Source organism: Arctopsyche grandis, chromosome 13 (genome assembly GCF_051622035.1).
Source record: "Arctopsyche grandis isolate Sample6627 chromosome 13, ASM5162203v2, whole genome shotgun sequence".
NCBI classification, from domain to species: domain Eukaryota; kingdom Metazoa; phylum Arthropoda; class Insecta; order Trichoptera; family Hydropsychidae; genus Arctopsyche; species Arctopsyche grandis.
Genome location: NC_135367.1, coordinates 29,138,698 through 29,155,332, shown reverse-complemented (window position 1 = coordinate 29,155,332; position 16,635 = coordinate 29,138,698). Strand labels below are relative to the sequence as shown.

General features: G+C 36.4%; 2 protein-coding genes across 2 annotated transcripts; one reads left to right on the top strand and one right to left on the bottom strand.

Moving 5' to 3' along the window:
* Nucleotides 1–805: 805 nt before the first annotated feature.
* On the top strand, nt 806–8,082 carry Sf3b2 (splicing factor 3b subunit 2). Its single transcript, XM_077445057.1, has 14 exons — nt 806–1,016; nt 1,812–2,673; nt 2,744–2,874; nt 3,076–3,248; nt 3,328–3,523; nt 3,599–3,808; nt 3,921–4,123; nt 4,714–4,864; nt 4,942–5,145; nt 5,237–5,315; nt 5,395–5,566; nt 5,669–5,793; nt 7,538–7,740; nt 7,815–8,082. Exons 1-14 carry the CDS (start codon nt 996–998, stop codon nt 7,881–7,883), a joined length of 2,799 nt encoding a protein of 932 aa, XP_077301183.1. The 5' UTR covers nt 806–995; the 3' UTR covers nt 7,884–8,082.
* LOC143921709 (eukaryotic initiation factor 4A-III-like) lies at nt 8,016–14,316 on the bottom strand. The gene is made up of 4 exons (XM_077445059.1): nt 13,712–14,316; nt 9,000–9,222; nt 8,675–8,929; nt 8,016–8,599 (listed from the first exon to the last, which is right to left on the bottom strand). The coding sequence occupies exons 1-4, from the start codon at nt 14,205–14,207 to the stop codon at nt 8,347–8,349; spliced, it is 1,227 nt and encodes a 408-aa protein (XP_077301185.1). The 5' UTR covers nt 14,208–14,316; the 3' UTR covers nt 8,016–8,346.
* Between the last annotated feature and the right edge of the window lie 2,319 nt (nt 14,317–16,635).

The window sequence follows — 16,635 nt, the reverse complement described above, 5'->3', positions numbered from 1 at the left end:
TCCGCTCTGGTAATTGTTTTTGTTGCCCAGTGTAATCATTAAGGGGGGGGGGGGGGAGACAAACTTGTTTTTTTCCAAGGGCGCTATTTAGCTTGGAGCCGGCTCTGTATTATATTGAATTCGTGTCTACCTCACGGCACCGAAAGTCAAAAGATCGAAAAAGCAAACATCGGAAGGCAAAGATCGAAAATCGAGAGATAAAAAAGGGTGCATGGTAAACGGTACTATGTATATATAATATATATCAGTAGCATGCGGTGAAATTATCTCTCTTTTTTTGTCATACAGCCTTGTTTAATGTGTGCGCACAGGATACGGGAGGAAAAGCCTGTTTCTCTTGTATCCTGCTCGCGCAAATTAAGTGAGGATGTACGACGGGGGGAGAGAGAGTTTTACCACACGCCACTGATATATATACTAATCGTTTTTCATATGTACATATTCATGGTAAACGAACATTTTCAATTTTTTAACATTCGTTGCGGTGACTGTTACCCATTGAATTCATATATACAACTCAACTACATATATAAGTATATGATCACAAATGATTAGTGTGTCGACACATTTTTATAAAAACCACAACAGTAAATATTTAAATTTTATAAATTAGAACAGATGCTTCAAAATTACGGCCCGAAAACTAATGTCAAGTTGCAAGTATCTCTACAAAAACCAAAATTGGTAAGCATATACTCGATTATTTTTTTAGAATTTCATCATCACTCTTAAAGTCTAAACACGACCAACCAGTGGTGAATAAATAATATTTAGTTAAAATGAAAATCGTAAATAATGGAAGGCCGTTAATAAAGGTGTCAAGACCATGGCGTGCATTTGATGTGGTTTGGTTGCGATTTGACCGAACTGCGTCTGCTGTCAACCGGCAGCCGCTAAAAGTGGGTGCTCCGCCCTAACTTGAGCCCCCTTCAGGGCTTTAATTGCTTCGTCTGCTGGACGAACATCGCGCCTACTGTTCTGTACCTCAAACAAACATGGCGGATCGAGGCGAGGAGGTAATCATTGAAACTTCAATTCACTACACTACTAGAACTTGGATCGGATGACAGAACTGATCGAACCTCCATTCGAATGCCGGTTTCCATTATATACAACCTGAAATTCCTTTAAAAGTTACTATCAGAACACTCAGCATCGTATACGTCGGCTCTTCGCCTGTTTCCAAACACAAACGTATTCATAACCTAAAACTCTGTAGGTTAGGTCAATTTTTGATTACGAAAATATATCTGATATTTTAAATCCTATACGGGTGATATATATAATGTAATAATATGCTGCGAGGAGTATTTAAACCGATTATAAATACCTGATAACAGTGGAGAGCTGAATTAGAGGTCAGTGTGGAATTCGAGAGGCCAAAACAATCTGGGAAACGCTACCGTTAACCATAATGCTATTATTGTACAATGTCATATTTCTGAGTATAATTATACGAAGATGCTATTTTTGAATGATTATCTTAAAATAAAAATACACACAAGCAACTTTAAAACATTGACCAATAGCTTGAACACTTTCGTAGAGCATTTGTAAATAAAATTAAGTATAATAAACCAAAAATTTCTTCAAGTCGATTGGTTCATAATAATATGCAGATTTATTTACCTTACTTAAAACTTTTCAGTTTTTTTTTATATAAAAATACACGTTACATTAAGTGGGTTGAGAATGAAAAGGAATAAATTCATCGTATCTTTACGTCCTGCAAAAGGTTTCGGCCTTTTGTTCACTTGATAGACCAACTTTTTACAGTATTGTAAATATATAATTGAACTTTCTCATTTCAGGATGAAATGGTGGAGCGTATTTACCAGCAACATGCAATGATAGAACAACAGCGCCAAGAGGACCTATTGCGAAGGCAGCACTCGGCGATGCAAGAGATAGCTCAAGAATCGATGAGCGAACACGAAATGGAAATGCAGCGTCAAATGATGTCTGTAATGCCAGGGCCGCCTCAGCCGACCTTCCCCGCATCAAACTTTGGCAATAACATTGCACCGCCTGGAAGCCAACTGATGGGTCCGCCTCCATCCGGCGTAGGCATGCAAAACATTCGACCGATGATGCCACCGGGAGGCTTCAACAACGGATCACAACAAGGCGATCAAATGATGAGGGTACCTGTCGGCTCAAATCAACTGCCAGGACCACCGGGAATAGGACAAGTCACCGTTCCCCCAGCAATTCAAATGTGCTTAATTCCTCCGCCAACACCACATCAAGTGGGGCCACCCGGCACCATGCCGTCGAATCCACTGCCGATTCCCCCGTCGAATCAAATGCCTGCAAATTCCGGTCTCATCGGTCCACCACCAAATCAACAGACCGGTCCTCCCGGCATGGGATCCCAATTAATGGGTCCTCCGAATCGCGGAAATATTGCGCCTCCCGGAATGGGTCCACCCCCTCTATCGTGGAGCGGTTCTTCGCCCGATCAGCGGAGTCCCGACGACGGGCCGTCTAAACCTCAAAGGCACCAAAACACTAGCAATTTGCCATCACTGTTGTCTCTTAAAGTTGAGAAACCGGAAGAGCTTAAAAAGAAAGTTCCCGATGTTGTTCTTCCGAAAGCTTTGGAAGAAGCGCTCGCGTTTAAAGACCAACGCGCTGCCGCACTCGGAACGCTCGATGATTCCTCGGAAATTGGTAATTAATACTCATTGTAAATTACATAATATTTATGTCATGTTTTATTCGTTTATTTGTTTTATTGTAGAAAAACCGACACCTGCTCCAGTACCGGCTGCAGTAATCAGCTCAGAATACGATGCGGAAGACGATGAGGGTGATTCTGATGAAGAAAATGAAGTTCCTCCAGGGATTACCAAAGAACCGTCCAAACAAGAGGTATAAATATATTTACTTTCAAATTAATTTTCCAAATATGTTATCGTCTTTATACAATTATTGGGTATCAAATAATAAGCTTTAAAATATATAAATATATATAATTGGGTATGTCGAAAAAGATCATATAAAAAAAACTGAATACTCGGTTTTGAAAAATCAAAATTATTACGTTTTAATGTATTGTTATAAACTTATCAGGGTGCCGGCAAAGCGAATAAAAATCGCCGCAAAAAGAAACGCAAGAAGCTTGCGAAAGCTAACAGACTAGAAACTAAAAAGGAAGAGCAGGCAAAGAAAACTCAACAGATAGAAGTTGAAAAAGTTCCGAAGCCTAAAGGGAAGGAAGCTATCACGTTGGATGCCGAAATAGAGTAAGTATATTTATGTAAATATGTACGTTTGATTTAAAAGCTTGCGCAAATTTGTACTAAATACGATTTCACATTTTAGATACATTCAAGAGAATATACAATTTCACGAATTGGAACCAATGTACAGGCAATTTCATCGCATCTTTGAAGTGTTCAAAATTAGCGACTCTAAATTGGAGCCGGACGATCCGGCGTTACAGGCTAAATTAGCTCCTATACCCCGGAAACCGGAAAAAGTCCGCGATCAGTTCGAAGTGGACGAGGAAACTGAAGAAGTTGGTACATGTGCATTTTATCACGGTTTAAAATTACTATTTTAAATATTAATCCTTGGTTTTTTTTTTTTTTAGAAAAAAGCTAACGATGAAAAAGAACGTTTATCAAAAAGGAAACTGAAGAAACTTTCACGGTTGTCCGTGGCTGAACTTAAGCAACTAGTATCTCGTCCCGATGTGGTTGAAATGTATGACGTGACTGCTCGGGATCCCAAACTTCTCGTTCAGCTCAAGGCTCACCGTAACACTGTACAAGTGCCCCGTCACTGGTGTTATAAACGCAAGGTACGGTATACAATTTTTAAAGTTTTAAAAGTCTGAACTGACCAATTTCTACTCCACTTCATTAGCAGGTTATTATAGTTATTTTTTTTTAATCTAACATATTTGTCCTCAGTATCTTCAAGGTAAGCGAGGTATAGAAAAACCTGCGTTTGATCTGCCAGATTTTATCAAAAAAACTGGTATCATGGAGATGCGTGCCTCGTTGCAAGACAAAGAAGAGACGAAAACCTTAAAGGCCAAGATGCGAGAGAGGGCGCGTCCCAAGCTCGGAAAAATTGACATTGATTATCAGAAACTTCACGACGCCTTCTTCAAGTATTTATATTTTGATTAATATAGAATGAAGTGGAAACAATATTACTACATATAATAATATCTTGAAAACGAACATTTAAATTTAAATTCATTCCCAATATATGTATATACTAACTAGTGATAAACCCGATGAAATATCATCGCATAGGTTATGCCATATTAAATTATGCAGTAAAAAAAAATAATAAAAATCAGAATCGGGATTCGGATATCAAAAAGAAATGGTTCAAAACCTAGCCAAACAAAATTACCGTAGTACGTATTTTTTTATATTGCATGGCGTAAGCAATTTTGATTAATATTGACAAAAAAAGTCCAAACGAAGAATCGACATTGGCTTAGTGGTTGAGACTCGTTGAACTCAGATATACCTATAAGAGGATATTTGTGGTTTTGCGGGTTCGTCTCAACTAATGAATTTATTCAAAGTTTAGGCTTTTTATCGATTTATTATGCTCAGCTAGCGTTATCCGACACACACATTCAGAATAGTGTCTTTATTATATTAAAATAATCATCCGATTGTTTCCACTTTAAATTTTAAAATGCATTTTTTTTTAATCACATTACATAATTTTGTTAATTTTAAGATGGCAGACTAAACCCCGCATGACGATTCACGGTGATCTTTATTACGAAGGTAAAGAGTTCGAAACGAGGCTGCGAGAGAAAAAACCCGGGGATTTAAGCGAAGAGTTGAGAACCGCTCTCGGTATGCCAGTCGGTCCCAACTGCCACAAGGTTCATTTTATTTTTTTTATTAATCTATGTAGTTAACAATGTTTTCGCGACGATTGTTATAAATATTCGTTTTTCAGGTTCCGCCTCCGTGGCTCATCGCTCAACAAAGATATGGACCTCCGCCGTCGTATCCAAATCTAAAAATACCTGGTCTAAACGCACCAATTCCCGAAAGTTGTGCTTTCGGTTATCACGCAGGAGGTTGGGGTAAACCACCGGTAGACGAGCACGGTAAACCTCTCTACGGAGATGTATTTGGACACGCCCAAAATGCTCAAGACGTAAGTATGAATCGGTTATAAGAAAGATTGTCAACGAAAAGTGATCTTATCATTACCTATTATTTAATTGTATTATTTATTATTATTATAGGATGTTGAAGAAGTAGAAGTGGATCGCACAATGTGGGGAGAGTTAGAATCTGAGTCTGAAGGAGAATCTTCAGAAGAAGGTATTGTATTATGAAATTGTGGTTGTAGTTTTACGATAAAAGTACATTCATTTACCAATATGATTGTTTACGTTTGTAGAATCTGAAGGTGAAGAGATGCAAACCCCTGGTGAGGCAGATCAGAGTGGTTTGATAACGCCTGGAGAAGGTTTGGCTACTCCATCTGGAATGTCTTCATCGGTTCCTCTAGGTCTGGAGACTCCGGAAACTATTGAACTGCGTAAAAAGAAGATTGAAAACGACATTGAAGGGTTAGTAGACAATATACGTACATCATTAAACGAAACTTTTCATTTACCCATTTGACTGATTATTGAATTTACTACTCCGTTATTTTATTGAAATATTTTCAGTGGTGAAACTCCAGTACTTTATCAAGTGCTTGCTGAGCGCCGAGGAGTGACTGCAGGAATGATGGCCTCCACTCACGTTTACGATATGACTGGAGCTGGTGGAAATCAACCGCCTGCCGCTTTAGGTGATTATTTTAATTCCCGATATATGTATATACCCAGCGCAAAGCGAAGCTTATCAGTCACAAATTTTACCGGAATGGCCCATTTTTCGCCCTATTGGGTCTCACTTTCTGGCAATTTTGTTTTTATACTTTTACAGTTGTTTTCAGCTTACCTCAACGTATTATTGCCAAAAAGTTTTACAGTCTGTTTCCCCCAGACTTTCAAGTAGTGCGTGTTTTTTTTTAGTGTTGTGAGCGTTGAGCGTAAAATATGAATTTTTGTCCATCGCCGAGAAATCAAAAATTGTCACTTTCTGGGAGGAAAATTATTCTTTTACGGAAATTTATCGACGAGTGGGGATACATTCTACTTACAATAACTATATTTTTTAAGAAGTATAAAAAAACAATAGACATAACACCTGCTGAAAGAGGAAAAATGGCAAAAAAACTGACTTCTCGAGACGAAAGGATTTTAAAGAGAATTTTACTTCAAAACACTTTCAAAACTGCGTCAGAAATTAGGTCTGAGTTCATTGAAGTTGGAAAAAACAGTAAGCCTTAGAACAGTTCAATATAAACTAAATGAACTTGGTCTATTTTAATGGCGCCGTGCAAAAAAAAAACCCTCCTCACGAAGAAAATGAAGGATACTCGTCTTTGGTGGGCCAAAGAGAAGAAAAATTGGACAGTTCAAGATTGGGAGACGATTACTTTTTCAGATGAATCCAAATTCAACCTGATTGGATCAGATGAGATGGCGCTAGTACGACGAAAATCGGGCGAACGCTATAAAGAATCGTGCTTAGCGCTGACTGTTTAACATTCGCCATGGTATGGTATTGGAGGCCATCACACGGTATGGTGTTGGGTCAATCATTAAACTAGATGTGATAGTCAACTCACAGGAGTATAAAAAAATCATCGACAAAAGCGTTATTCCTACATTAGAAGGCTTACCGGAAATGGTTAAGGATCTTGTCTTTCACGATGATTCAGCACCGGCGCATCGTTCAAAATTTGAGAGTATTCAAATCGTTTTCACAATTAATTTTAATTATTTTTAATGCATTGGTATATCACCATTTGGTTTTTTTTTAAATATCGATCAAGATAAAGATAGTTTAGGTATAAACTCCATTGAATGGCCAGGAAACAGCTCGGATCTAAATATAATTGAAAATATGTGAAGCAAAATAGGCAAAAAAATTAGAGATAAGAAACCAAAAACCATAAAATAATTAAAATACATTATTTATGATGTATGCTACAATGAAATTAGTGATGAATTATTAAAAAAATAATATGAATCACTACTTAAACGAATAAAACTATTTATTAAAAACAAACGGGGTCCCATTAAATATTAAAATAAAAAAACATTTTTATTTGTATGCCCTATTATTATTTGAAGTCCCTTTGATATGTTGAAAAGCTTGAAAAAGAAAAAAAATCCGTTTTTATCGATTTTTTGATTTATGAAATATAATCCAAGTATAAAAAAAATGTTCATTTTTACTCCAAATTTACAATGATTCCCCTCATAATGTTATCTATTGACGAAATCGCTTTTTTTTGCTGTATATTGATGAAGAGGAGTTGTAGAAAGTAATACGAAAACTGTTATTTTAAATTCCTTTCCTAGTCTTTTAAAATATATCGTTATTTGCATGTGATGCAACTGATAAGCTTCGCTTTGCGCTGGGTGTAGGTATTATGAAAATATGAGGATTTTTGCAATGTTTTCCGTTTTTTTTTCTTTTAGCGGGAAAACGTGGAGGAGCACCTGCGAACCCTACGACCGAGAGTAGAGGAGGTGCTGTGGAGTTGGCGTTGGATCCATCCGAGTTGGAGCTAGACGCCGATGCGATGGCAGCACGCTATGAACAACAACTCAGAGCACAACAGAATCAACCCACTCGGGAAGATCTTTCAGACATGTTGGCGGATCATGTCGCCCGACAGAAGGTAATCTTTTTATTTAAACATTTAACTTTACATCTAAATTTTTTTTTTATTTATGCTTTTCTTTTTTGTTTTAGAGTAAACGAAAACGTCAACAGACGACAGATTCTAAACAAGCAAAGAAATACAAAGAATTCAAGTTTTAATACCGTTACGAGTGTAAGGAATGTCACCTCATTCTATATATAAGAATAATATTTACTTTATTATGAAAATTGTCAAATAAAAGTTATACATAGATAGTGAAACGATTCTTGTAAAATTTTTTAGTTTTTATTGAAACGTTAGAAAATACAATTTAACTTACATTCTATGAAACTTAATACAAAATATAATATTTTGATATCGTTTTTTTTTTCCTGCCAAGAATTACAACAATACTCTCTTATAATATAATATTTGTATGTCAAAATCAGTCTCATTACGTAGTCTTTGATTAAAGTTTATATTTTTTTGTAATGCGCATCTTAGGAATAAAATGTTAACAAGTCTTAAAAAGGATCTGAACGGCGCCAATTCAAATTGCAACTAATTTTATATGTATATAAAAATAATATCACTTCAAGGAAAATAACTTTTTGGTTGCGAAAGCATAACTACATGGATAGACTAAACGAGATCTGCAACGTTCATAGGCATCTCATCTATCTGCGTCGAATAATACTGCTCGATATCCCTCAAAATCCTTATATCGTCAGACTTGACAAAATTGATGGCGACGCCCTTTCTTCCGAATCTACCGGAACGGCCGATACGATGGATGTACAGCTCGCGATTGTTCGGCAAGTCGTAGTTGATGACGAGCGACACTTGTTGAACGTCGATGCCTCTCGCCCACAGATCGGTCGTGATGAGGACTCGGCTGTCGGAAAAAACGCATTAACAATTCCTCGGATCGTACGTCTATGTCTTATATTGTACGGTATTGGGAACGTACCTTTGGCCGGACCGAAACTCTCTCATGATGGTGTCTCTTTCTTTCTGAGGCATATCGCCGTGCATCGAGTTGACTGTGAAGTTGGCTTCCCTCATTTTCTCCGTCAGCCAGTCCACCTTGCGCTTCGTGTTGCAAAAAATGACGGCCTGAGTTATGGTCAACGTGTCGTAAAGGTCGCACAGAGTGTCGAACTTCCACTCTTCGCGTTCGACGGCAACGAAGAATTGCTTCAAATCTTCGAGTGTCAATTCATCACTGGAAAAAAAAACAAACATGTAAAGTTACGATGCGTTTAAATTTGAGTAATTGTTTTACCTTTAATTACCGTTTGACCAGAATCCTCAGGGGGTCTGTCATGAATTTGCCGGTCATTTCGAGGATGTCGTGTGGCAAAGTCGCCGACATGATGATGACTTGGGTCGCCGGCGGCAAGTAGCGGTACACGTCGTATATTTGCTCTTTGAATCCCTGATTCAGCATCTCGTCGGCTTCGTCCAGCATGAAGGTCGTGACGGAACGAGTGCGAAAGGCGTTGCGTCGGATCAAATCTGAAATTCGTGAAACTTGATTTTTTATCTTGAATATTTTGGAAATCGATACGTATTGAAAAGATGAAGAAAGTTTTCGATCAACGTGTCTCTGTTATTGACGATATTCAAATGTGGGTATGAATAAATTAAAACGTACTACAAAGTTTGAAACAAGTTCAATTTCCGTTTACCAGTAATTGGATTAATTTTTTTTACTATTTATCGGTAAATTACTGGGTTTTTCAATTACAAAAATAAATGACTGTTTTGTGTTAAATAAACATATTTAACGAAACGCCAATAAACATTATTTATTATATACTAAGAAATATTTTCCAAAAAAAATATATATATTTTTTTTTTATTACATATAATATATTTCCATTATTGAAGTTTGGATTTAATTTTTTTAGTTCAATTTCATTTCATTATAATGTCTATTTTATTTTTAATAGCTTACTGAAGCTGTTCTTCAATTGATAACACACAGTCGTAAATGGAATTACTGCAATATCATCATTGGAATTTGAAACTGATGTATTTTCTACATCTTCCTTATAAATCTGCTCTACATACGTATATATATATATAATATATGTTGTTTATCTGGTCTCCTTTACATATGTACATATATTGTTTACAATAAATCTGCTCATCGCCTCTCAGCTGTACAAATGTTCTACTGTCTGTATTATTATTTTCATTATTGTACATTTTTCTCTATGATAAAATATAAGATAATATATAAGTGTTATGTTGAACGGTGATTTCAGAAAATAAAATAAAGTAGGGGAATGTGATAAAACGCGGTGAATGTTTTGTTGATTTGCTGATAAATCACTTTTTATTGCAGAGTAGTTTTTATTTTTGTAATATTTATTTGCGGAATTTATTACCTATATATGTGTATAATATATTTGTGGAGGACTAAAATATATATTTTAAAAACAGCGACGGACGAATTTTGTCATCAAAACATGCCAATATGCATAGAATTTACGAAATTAATAAGAAATACCGAAGAATATGGATATCCTAGTCAAAATAGAACAATTGGACCGTTTATTTGTTATGGAATATAATTATAAACACTGCAGGGGGATTTTATCCCCAAATTATAACAATATTAGTGTTATTCCATATGAAAAAGTGGTGTTTGAGAATTTTTCGTTTATTATTATCGAAAAGTGCTGTTCAAGGCAGACTGCATTCAAGTTATAAATTCATTGGTTTTTAATTGTTTTTTTTTTTGTAACAATATAAGTGCAATAGGCGGAATTTTTGTATATTCTTCAAGTAATCATTTCGAAGCTGCAACTAATGCATTTTTAAAAAAAAATTACGGAAGTTTTATATTTGGAAACTTGAAGTTTTTGCCAATGGAAATCCGCTGGGTGACAGTACTGGGTAGACATCAAAATTTGGCGATAATTCTCGTTTTCTGCAGTTTTTCATTGGAAGGATTTAATATGGAGAGTTAAGACAGAAGTGAAACGGATGCACGAAGGGAAGGAAATATGCGGGAGTTGGAGGGACGATAAGAATGGACTGCATTTTTCTTGGATACTAGTGGTTTTACTCAGCTTCGCTCAATATTTGTAATATAAACCGATTAAACATGAACTGAAAAAGTAATCGGGATCCGGAACTGAAACAGGAATTCGGATCTGGAACTGAAAATGGAATCCAAATCCGGAACTGAAAATGGAATCTTCGTTAATGAAAATTATATATCATTATTATATACAGAGAAATGTTATAATAAAAGTGGCTTTAAGCGTTATATTGTTATCAAGTGACGATTGTCCACAGACATTCCTAAATAATTTTAGCATCAGTTGTATTTGATGCTCGACGTATGTCCGATAAAAACTTCTCTGTTTATTTATATTACCCGCAAGATGGGTAAGCATCTTTAAAAATTGTACAATGCATTCAAAAACACAATAAACGGTAAAAGTCGGACCTAAAAGGTTCGTTCGACCCGTTCCTTCATGTGATTGGCTGCTTTTTACGAGTAATCAAGTATTGCCGTGCTCGACTTTTACCTGATGCAATACTCCCAACATATACTGCCTGGTTCGCATATAATTTCGGACGGTTGGGCAGCGTACGGAAATATTCCGAATTCGGAGTATTCCATCAGGTAAAAGTCACGGAAATACTCGCAAAAAGCAGCTAATCACAGGACGGAGCGGGTTCGCCTCGTCTATAAACCCGACTTTTACCCAATAAACAACATGGCATACATTTTGTTATAAGTGGATTGATCTGATTGTATTTTGTGGGTTGTAGCGTAGTTATGGAGACGTACCGCTTCATATTGATACAATTTATTTATTCTTTAGGGCCCTTCTATTATTATATCCCAAGTCTGGAACCCAGATTTCTCTGGTGCAAGAGACAGTTTGGAGCGTATCCAGAAAAGATTCTTGAGGTACATCGGCAGCCCTTTTTGATTATCCTATGCATCCTATGAAGATGCTTGTAGGTGTTAGCATTTACTTCCACTTGTCCAAAGGGAGGGTAATTGGACTATTCGTCACATTGGGGTGGTCACATAGACAATTTTTGCCATGAAAATCGCGAATACACAATATTTAGCACTCAAGTTCTCGTTACTATGATAGTTATCGTTAGTATGATGGACTTTTCGGCTGCCAGATGTTCCGTTATAGAGATTTTAGTGACTTTGTGACGAGTAATTTGTGAGATAGCTGACATCTTAACAACTTTGAACATCCTCAATGGCTCCAATTATTGAGCAGACTATCATTGCGTGTGCCTATTAGAATGACCAGATGTAATGAGCTCCTTTACGTGCCTAATATATTTTCTAATTATGGAAGAAGCTCATTCATCTGGCGTGCAAACTCCACTATCAATACACTCATTTCTACCAACTGTGATTTTGACTTATTTAATATTAATGCAAACCAAGCTAGAGTGATTGTTGCGAATTTGTTTTTTGATACTTGATATTGTTGTAAATTAGTAATTGTGATTGTGAATTTTTATCATTATTTTATTGTTTTTATAATATTGTTATTTTTATTTTTTATATTTTAATGTTTAAATTTTCTTTTTTCTTTCACCTATATGCGAAAATTTTAAAATGGTTTTTCTTTTAATAATTCTTTTTATTACAAACCTCCTTTACGTTTCATTTACGATTACAATTCAGGAAAAAATTTGCCTCTTATTCGATCGTTTTCATACTTTGCCATATTGCTCGTTTTGGTCATCAATATAAGTAAATGGATCCTTCGCCATTACGATAGAGATAAAATATCCTTTAACACGTTCAACCCGGCGTGTACCACCGGTGGCCACGCGGATAGTTCTATAGCAGACTATAATTTTACGGTTCCACTTTATTGAGCACCCCAACACTAAAATTCGTATAAAGCTCTAAAGATTTAGGAACAACTCATTATTTAAGGTGATTTAACAGCACTGCACGACTCCGTTTCAAATATGTCATTTTATTACATTTCTATTCATATCTACCTACACGTCGCGGTCACGTCACGTTCACAGCACTTTGGCCGAGTGCAAGGCAAAATCGACTTACTTATATATTACAGGCCATGACGACACGGCGCAATATTGCTTACGTCGTATTGTCGAGTACTAACAATATGAATGCATACATGTGCATTCGTAGCTACGCGTCAGAATACAAGTCAGCAAAAATGTTTCGGCGTTTATCGAACGAAAAATTATGTATAATCGCGTTGTTGTTGGAAGAAGAAGCTCAAGAAGGCAATAAAAAAGCACGGAGGCGTTTTGATGTGCATCCCATGTTAAAAAAATAGAAAAACCGAAGGAGAGTTTTCGACACTGTACATATAAGGAGCTTGTGGATGATTAAAAATTTTTTTTAAATATTTTTTAAATATTTGCACCAAAACCATGTCGAAAGATTGAATAGCTGTCAACTGTCACTATGGATAATTGGTCCAAAACAGCAAAGCGGCAGACTCATGGCACATAATTCGCGTGTATATTTCCACGATGGCCAAAAAAACGGATACGATACGTTGACGAATGTTGCCGTAAGGTATGAACAGGAAATGTCGGGTACTGCTGAAAGCCTGCCGTGGCGTAAACATGACGCTTGGTATGAATATACCCATACAAAATGTACCAAAGAATACTTTCGTACGGCCGGATACCTGCTGAAGTCGGTACGTGCTGACTAGGTATGAACAGACCTTAATTGTGTGCCGCACGGGCAAATGTATGAAATCATGCGCCGGGCTGAATGTGTTAAGACGCGTTTGAAGTTTGAAATCTGGGTGACGTGTATGTAGTCTTTAGTTTTATACATAGATGGCGGTAGTAATTTTGTAATTGAATAAAACTGTAAATTTTCCTAGCAAAATAAATAAATAACATTTCTCTGACGACATAGTGTAGATTTGAAAAATGTGCATAGATAAGTATGTTATAATCGCATGGAAAGAGTAGAGTGAAAGTTGAGACGAGTGGGTGTGTGGTGTACCGATGACTCTGCCGGGAGTGCCGACGACGACCTGGTGGCCGTAGTCGAGTTTGCGCACGTCGTCCATGAGCGGGGAGCCCCCCGTGGCGCAGAGGCAGCGCACTTCCGTGTGCTCGCTCAGCGCCAGGCACGCCCTGTGCAGCTGCGCGGCCAGCTCTCGCGTGGGGCAGAGCGCCAGCACGGTGGGGTCCCTACTAGTACTAGTGGCAGTGATGGCAGCGGTAGTAGTAAGACAGCGACAGGCCCTCGAGACCGCGGCCAGGGCCAGCGCCGAGCTCTTGCCGGTGCCGGACTGCGCCTGCGCGATGAGGTCGCGCCCCTTCAGCGCCGCGGCCACGAAGCGCTGCTGCACGGCCGAGGGTTTCTCCCAGCCGTAGGCGAAGAGGCCGCGCTGCACGCCCTCGCACAGCCCCATCTCGCCGAACGCACGCACCACCGCCACATCCTCCTCGGGGCTGCTCTCGAACTCCACGCGCTCCATCACAACACCAGCCATCCTCACTCTGCACTCAGCACTCGACTACTTTGCGCTTGCCGCCTTCCGCGCCACGTTCTACGCTCGCGAGGCCGACACGCTCGCTTTCACGCCCATACCCTCGCCTACTGCAACTACTGATTTTCGTTTCCAATTTCACACAACGTCGCGCGCAACTTCGCCTATAGCTACGGCCGCCTTTCATATTTGCGAAATTTTAATTTTAATTTTAATTTATTTATTTGGAAAATTTACAGTTTATTAAGTTACATAGATTGATAGTAAAAAAACATAATTATGTTAAGTAAACCATTAATAATTTTCACATATAGGTAAAAAAAAGAAAAGCTCAAACATTTAAAATAAGAAACAAAAATGATAATAGAGTAAGATAGTTAAAGAAAACAAAAAAAGAAAAAAAATAGAAATAACAGTATAATAAAAATATCAAAATAATAAGAATAATAATATGATAAAAATTATGAAATAATAAAAATAATATAATATATAACAAAAAACAAAAAGACAAAATAAATACATCAAAATAAAAATTCATAATCACAATCGTAAATTTTCAATAAAATTAATCATCGAAAAACAAATTTGCAATAATCACTCTAGCTTGTATAGCATTAATATTAAATAAGTCAAACATAGAAATTGTTAAAATTAGTGTGTTGACGGTGGAGCTTGCACGCCAGATTAATGAGCTTCTTCCATAATTAGAAAAAGTATTAGGTATGTAAAGGAGCTCATTACATCTAGTCATTCTATTTGGCACACGCAATGATAGTCTGCTCAATAATTGAGGACAGTCGATCAATTACTAATTACTTTTTTTATTTCCTTTTTTTTATTTATTTAAATAGGCACACACACAGAATAAAATATAAAAAGAAAGTTGTATAGTGAGACAAAAAATAATAATAAACACAAATAAAAATAAAATATTTCATTTACAGTGAGCACCACATGGTTATATAAAAAAGTAAAATTACAAAAACATCAAGATTAAAAAAAAGAAACAGATAAAGTAAAAAAGAAAAAGAAAGACAATGAAGGTGAAGAAGCAAATCAACCACAGATTATTTTCTTCGCCTTTGTTTTAAAAATACTAAAAGAGTCACTAAAGGGGTCGGGACAATCATCTAAGCTATCGTAAATACGGCATATACGAACGATTGCACTATTGAAAGAAGTGTTGCTTTGACAAATTGGTGGATAAAAAAAATTTGAGCATCTGGTGAATCGGACATTAACGTTAAAGTTAATCTTGTATAAAATTAACAAATCAGAAACTCTTCTGCGCTGAGACAAACTTGCAATATGGAAAAAAGAAAGTCTGTCATTATAAGATGGTAACAGTTTTTTAAGACCAGTCTTATAGGATAAATGGCGCAAAAGACGTTTCTGAATGGTCTCTAAATGCTCAATGTGAGTTTGGTAATAAGGAGACCATATGATTGAAGCATACTCCATATTACTACGAACCAAACTGTAATAGAGCATAATCAAAGTATGGGGATTCTTAAAGCGCTTCGCAATTAGAGACAATTCAGAAGCTTTTAAATTCTTCATATGTATTTTTGGGTCTCAAAGAAAATTTTTGCAATGAAAATCGCGAAAACACAATATTTGACATTCAAGTTCTCGTTAGTATGATGGACTTTTCGGCTGCCAGATGTTCCGTTTTAGAGATGTTAGGGACTTTGTGACCAGTATTCACCGAACCGTATTTTTGATAATTGATTTTTTTTTTTTTTTGATTTTTAAATGCTTTTTATTATTACTAAATTATGTTCACAATATATCTTATATCTATTTTAATAGCTACTGATCTACTGATCATTTTCTATTTTACAATTTTAAATTAATTTTGTTAGTAATCATAGTCAGTCATAGTCAGCCGGCCTTACACCCAATGGTGCCCTCGAGCAGTTTTTTCTAAACACCCTTAGAAAAAAAAACTAGATTACCATCTTCCTTTTTCCCGGCCTTGAGACATTTCTACGGTTTCAGACAATGTCAGCAAAAGCATAGAAACTTAAATGTTTGGATATAATTCTTGTAAATTGTGCCGTTTTATAAAATTTAATACAATGAGTGGATTAATTTTACCTTGAATTTTATTTGAAAGAAAGGAAGAAATTGATAAGTTCATTACTAATAATATCAGATTTTGAATTCGGCTTCTTCCAGTAGATTGTTTAACAAGAATTTGCCGAGTACAAATGTAGGACCTTTGGCGCTCTAATTTTAATTTTAAAGCGCTTTTGGCGCATCGAGCGGCGCCCTAACTTATTTGGCGCTCTCGGGCACTTTGATTTTAAAATATTATTATTATTATTTTTATATAAATATTATTATTTTTATATAAATATTATTATTTTTATATAAATATTATTATTATTATTTTTGTATAAATATTATTATTATTATTATTTTCTTA